At 46.1% G+C, this 4,728-nt stretch overlaps 1 protein-coding gene across 1 annotated transcript; it reads right to left on the bottom strand.

Moving 5' to 3' along the window:
* Nucleotides 1-235: 235 nt before the first annotated feature.
* SEM1 (SEM1 26S proteasome subunit) lies at nt 236-469 on the bottom strand. The gene has a single exon (XM_084819219.1). It carries the CDS (start codon nt 467-469, stop codon nt 266-268), a length of 204 nt encoding a protein of 67 aa, XP_084675345.1. The 3' UTR covers nt 236-265.
* Between the last annotated feature and the right edge of the window lie 4,259 nt (nt 470-4,728).

A 4,728-nucleotide genomic window follows, 5' to 3' on the forward strand; every position in this document is an offset into this window, starting at 1 on the left:
GCAGACTCACTTGTATAGCTGGATATTCTGTCCCTTGGGACAAGAGCTTGTGCTTGCTTGCTCAATGGCATAAGCGCTCTCTCTCTCTCTCTCTTCCTCTCTCTCTCTGTTTTATTTATTTATCCAAAACAAAAACAAAATTTAGGGTAGTAATGGACAGTCAGGTATCTTCTCTTCCATCTTGCACCTCTGTGTTCAATTTACAGTCCAGTCTCAGATCACAGCATCACTGGAAGCTTTGAGGTTTCCATCTTGTAGCCACATTTTAGTTTTTTGTTTGTTTGTTTTCTAATGCAGCTCTTAAGTGATCAGAAAGACCATCTTCCACATTGTCATCATCCCAGTTGTCCTCCCACATGTGCACATCTCTATCTTCATCTAAGCCAGCCCAGTCTTTGGCTGGGAACTCCTCGAACTCCTCGTCCTCCTTCAGAAGCCCCAAATCGACAGGCTGTTTCTTCTCTGGCATCGTCGGCCTCAGCCTGCTTCCACTGCTCTAGGGCCCGCTCTACTGTTCCCCATTGAGAATGATGGGATAGTGACAGACGGACATAAGCTGTCTCCAGGCATCCGCAAAGAGGGTTTTTACTGTAGATGGAGCCAGGGATGCAGCTGCAGCCTCACCCTTCCACTCCTGACATCTCCATGTTAACAGGGAAGGTCTGCAAAGGGTGCCCCAACTGTGTTTGACTGAATGTGGTTATAGAGCTCCTTGCAATCGGGAACCTTATAAATAAGTTGAACATCCTGAACTTTTTTATACTGCCTTGGCAAAACCAACAAATTATGGATGGCAGCATGGCCAGAATGCATGCCCCCCAGCTCCCTCCATGGTTACAGGAAAGCCCTCTTCAGCAAACACCAGAAAAGGGCCAGTGTGGTATAGTGGTTAGAGTGTTGGACTGAGACTCGGGAGAACTGGGTTCTAGTCCCCACTCGACCACGAAACTCACTGGGTGCCTTTAGGCCAATCACTGACTCTCAGCCTAACCTACCTCACAGGGCTGTTGTTGGGAAGCATTTTCTTTTGTACTGTATGCACTCTATGTGTACGTTACAGGCATAGGTCCATTTTTAATGTCATGGGAATAAGATGACTGGATGCTGTTCTCTCCTGGCTTTCATTCCATGCTTCTTAAGTAACTTAGGGAGCAACCCTCGGCCACTAGTCAGTGGCTAGACAGCCATAGGATATCTGGTTCTCCGGGAACCGACCTTCCCCTGCCTTCTGCGCTGCCTGACAGGCATTGCGGAACTGCCCTGCGCTCCAAAGAGGACTGTGGATCAGCCGAAACAGGGTGTTCCAGGGGGTGTTCTGGGGCAGGGAAGGCACAAATGCCAGTACGACACATCCTATGTGTAGTCTGGCAGACTCCCCCACTCTACCTTCCCATGGCTAGACAGCCGAAATCAGCTGTCTAGCCACAAATGCAGGGCAAGAGAAGCATGGAGTGAACGATCCCCTCCGTGCTTCTCCTGCCCTGCGTTGGATAGGAAGTCACCTCCGAATTTGGAGGCAGGCACCTGTCCCCATAGGATTGCACAGTTAAGAATGTCGAAACCTGGGAGCCCTGACTGATGTCAGCCTGCCCCAAGCTGGCGTTTGAGGCTAACATGCTCCCTCCCAGTTGTTTCATTACTGGCATGTGTGTTTCCACATTCTTACATTACCAGAGTGCCATTAGTTGCAGCCATGGCAGAGTGGCAGACAGACACGCATGTAAAAAACTTGCCTTATCCTCCTTCCTAGAGTCAGATTAACAGTTCCTTTGTTGTCCCAGTCCATGGTGGGAAGAGATGTCCTGCTGAGGCCCTGGGAGCGTTTGCTCTGATCCTGCCACCTCCACTACATTCTTTTGCCCTGAAGGTACATTTCTGGGCCTTGCAGCAGGGGAAACATCAGCGAGAGGGCATAGTTCAGTGGTACAGCACCTGTTTGGCATGTAGAAGGTCCCAGGTTCAATCCCTCACATCTTCAGAGAGGGCTAGGAAAGAATCTTGCTTGAAACCCTGGAGAGCCACTTCCAGTCAGTGTTGACAATACTGGTCTAGATGGGCCAATGGTCTGTCTCAGTATGAGGAAGCTTCCTACATTCCTCATGTAGGCAAGCACTTTGCAAGCATTGTCAAGCCTTTGCAAGCACTTGAATGCAATGTTTTGATCCCTTTTGGGGTGAGCAGTAGGATGCTCTTGAACATTAGAGCACCAGAAGAGCCATGCTTAGGCTGACCATATTTCCTTGAGAACAAAATGGACAAAAACAGAATATTAGGATGACAAAAATGGGACAGGGTTTTTATTACAGTGGAGAGTTCCACTGTAATAAAAAAATAGCTAACAGCCTGTTGAACCAAAATATGAGTCTGAAAAGTCTGAATCAAACTGAATGTAGGGTAGAAAGAATCTCTATGGGCGGAATGATGGTAGAAATAACAGTAAGACCCACCCTCCTGGCTCCCACATGCTTAATGGGGCTTAGCGACCGCCTCTTGAATTCCCCGCCACTGCAGACAAGCAAGGGGGTGGCGTCTGATCGTCGCTAGCTCAAGAAGCCTGGCCCTGACTGGATAAAGTAAACGGGACTTCCTCTTTTGTCACACTAGTAGTTTTACTACACGCATTGATTGGCATAGAGCCTTATGATAAACGCGTTCAGTTTTTTACAAAAAATTAAATACGGGACAAAATTGACATTTATATTAAAATGATGGGATGGTCGGGAAATATGAAAAAAATGGTACTGTCCCATTTAAAATGGTACGTATGGTCAGCCTAGTCATGCTGGATCAAACCAAGGTCTATTTAGCCCAGCATTCTGTTCACACAGTGGCCAACCAGCTGCCCATGGGAAACCCACATGCAGGACATGAGTGCAACAGCACCCTCCTGCCCACATTCCTCAGCATACTGTCTCTGATACTGGAGATGGTAGCATCTAGCCATCAGGACTAGTAGCTATTGACAGATTTATCCTCCATGAATTTGTCCAATGCCCTTTTAAAGTCCTCCAGAGTGGTGGCCATCACTACATCTTCTGGAAGTGAATTTCATGGTTTAACTATGGACTGTGTGAAGAAGCCCTTCCTTTTATCTGTCCTGAATCTCCCACTAATCAGCTTCATGGGATGACCCCAGGTTCTAGTATTATGGGAGAGGGAGAAAAATGCCTCTGTATATACTTTTTGCATACCATGCAGATTTTTGTTCTTCTGGCATCCTTGGTTCCCACAGAGATTCTCCCTGCAAGCAAACATGGGTGTGATGGCTTGCAGGTCAGAGACTGGTGTTTCCAGGGAGATGTGAGCCCCAACATTTGTTTTGCTAGAAAATAAGCCCAGCACTCCAGACAGCATAGGTCCCCCACATGATTCAGTTCGCATATGATGTGGCAAGCACCTCTGTGGGGCAACAACACAAGTGAAAGGACATAAGCACTGGACCTAGGGAGGTACTTGCCAAAAAGAAGGAACACAGAGCAGCTATCACAGTTTCTTGAAGTGCATAGTGTTTAAAGTATGAGGCCTTTCTTTTGCTGCTGCAGACTCCAGCATCAGTCATCTCCATTGTTTTGCCCCAGCAAATGAGCCGTGCTCCATTGCTTTTATATCTCCCATTCAGTGTCATGATGCTGTTCTGTATCTTTGAGTGTCTTTGTGCACATCCAAGGGAGGTGTGAAATCGAAATGCCAGACTTTACAACTGAATGCACGACTTACAAGAGAGCTTTGGCTGTTGAGCGGTATAGAAATGAATAGATAGATGATAGGTAGGTAGGTAGGTAGGTAGACAGACAGACAGACAGACAGACAGACAGACAGATGATAGCAGCATATTGTGTGGTATTTCCTGCCACAAGACATCTTATTTCTAAATTCCTCATGAGTGCTCCTCTACCTTTCCAGTACCTGCTGCAAAGTGGTGGAAGCTTCCATTGCCCTTTCTAGTGGCTGCTGAAAACAGTTCTGTATACACTGTGGTGTATCTAACATTTCTCTATCAGATGCTTTTCTCTTTATTTATTTCTCCTTCAAATTCTTCAATGGAGCTCCCATGCCCCAAAGGCAGACCAATACCATGGCTTGAAAATGGATTTTGAAAGCTCTGCATGGAAAATAGCATAAACATCAAAGGAGCAACAATACCAGAAGTAGGAGTCTCCCCTTAAAAGTCAGTATATCTTAACCAAAAGAATCAAATCATTGTCTGTGAAGAAGCTGGTTGTGTTGAGGATGGATTTCCATTGCTGGTTCCCTTGAGTTTTTTGTTTTGTTTTGTTAAATGAGATATTTTCCTCATTACAGCAAATCACATACATTTACATTCTCTCTCTCTCTTGCTCTCTCTCTCATGTGATATTTGGCTGGATGTGTGTTACCCTCTTGAGAAATTTTCCTAACCTTATTGAAAACGTTTCTTTTGTTCTTCGCTTCCTTTGAAAAGTTTGTGGATTCTTTGCTTGAAGAAGGAACCTTTGCATTTGCTTCTGGCAAAATCAAGTAGCAGCACATGATCTAACTTTGGAATGGTGAGGGGTAGGATGCAAACTCCCCCAGTTTGGAATGCTTCACCACAATATGGGGGAGAGCCCAGGGCCTTCCAGATTTGGACCACCTGAGTTCATATTGCCTCATAATCAAGTTTATCCCAACACACACACACATACACACACACACACACTGCTGCTAGCCAGCCATCTCTTTCCCCATCACTTTCTCTTCCCTTTCCCC

The sequence above is a fragment of the Heloderma suspectum genome, chromosome 12 (assembly GCF_057233095.1).
Source record: "Heloderma suspectum isolate Gila_16-S chromosome 12, 16-S_ref, whole genome shotgun sequence".
NCBI lineage: Eukaryota > Metazoa > Chordata > Lepidosauria > Squamata > Helodermatidae > Heloderma > Heloderma suspectum.

Excerpts from the sequence above, each read along its gene's own strand:
- SEM1 (XM_084819219.1), bottom strand. The coding sequence starts at position 469 with ATGCCAGAGAAGAAACAGCCTGTCGATTTGGGGCTTCTGAAGGAGGAC.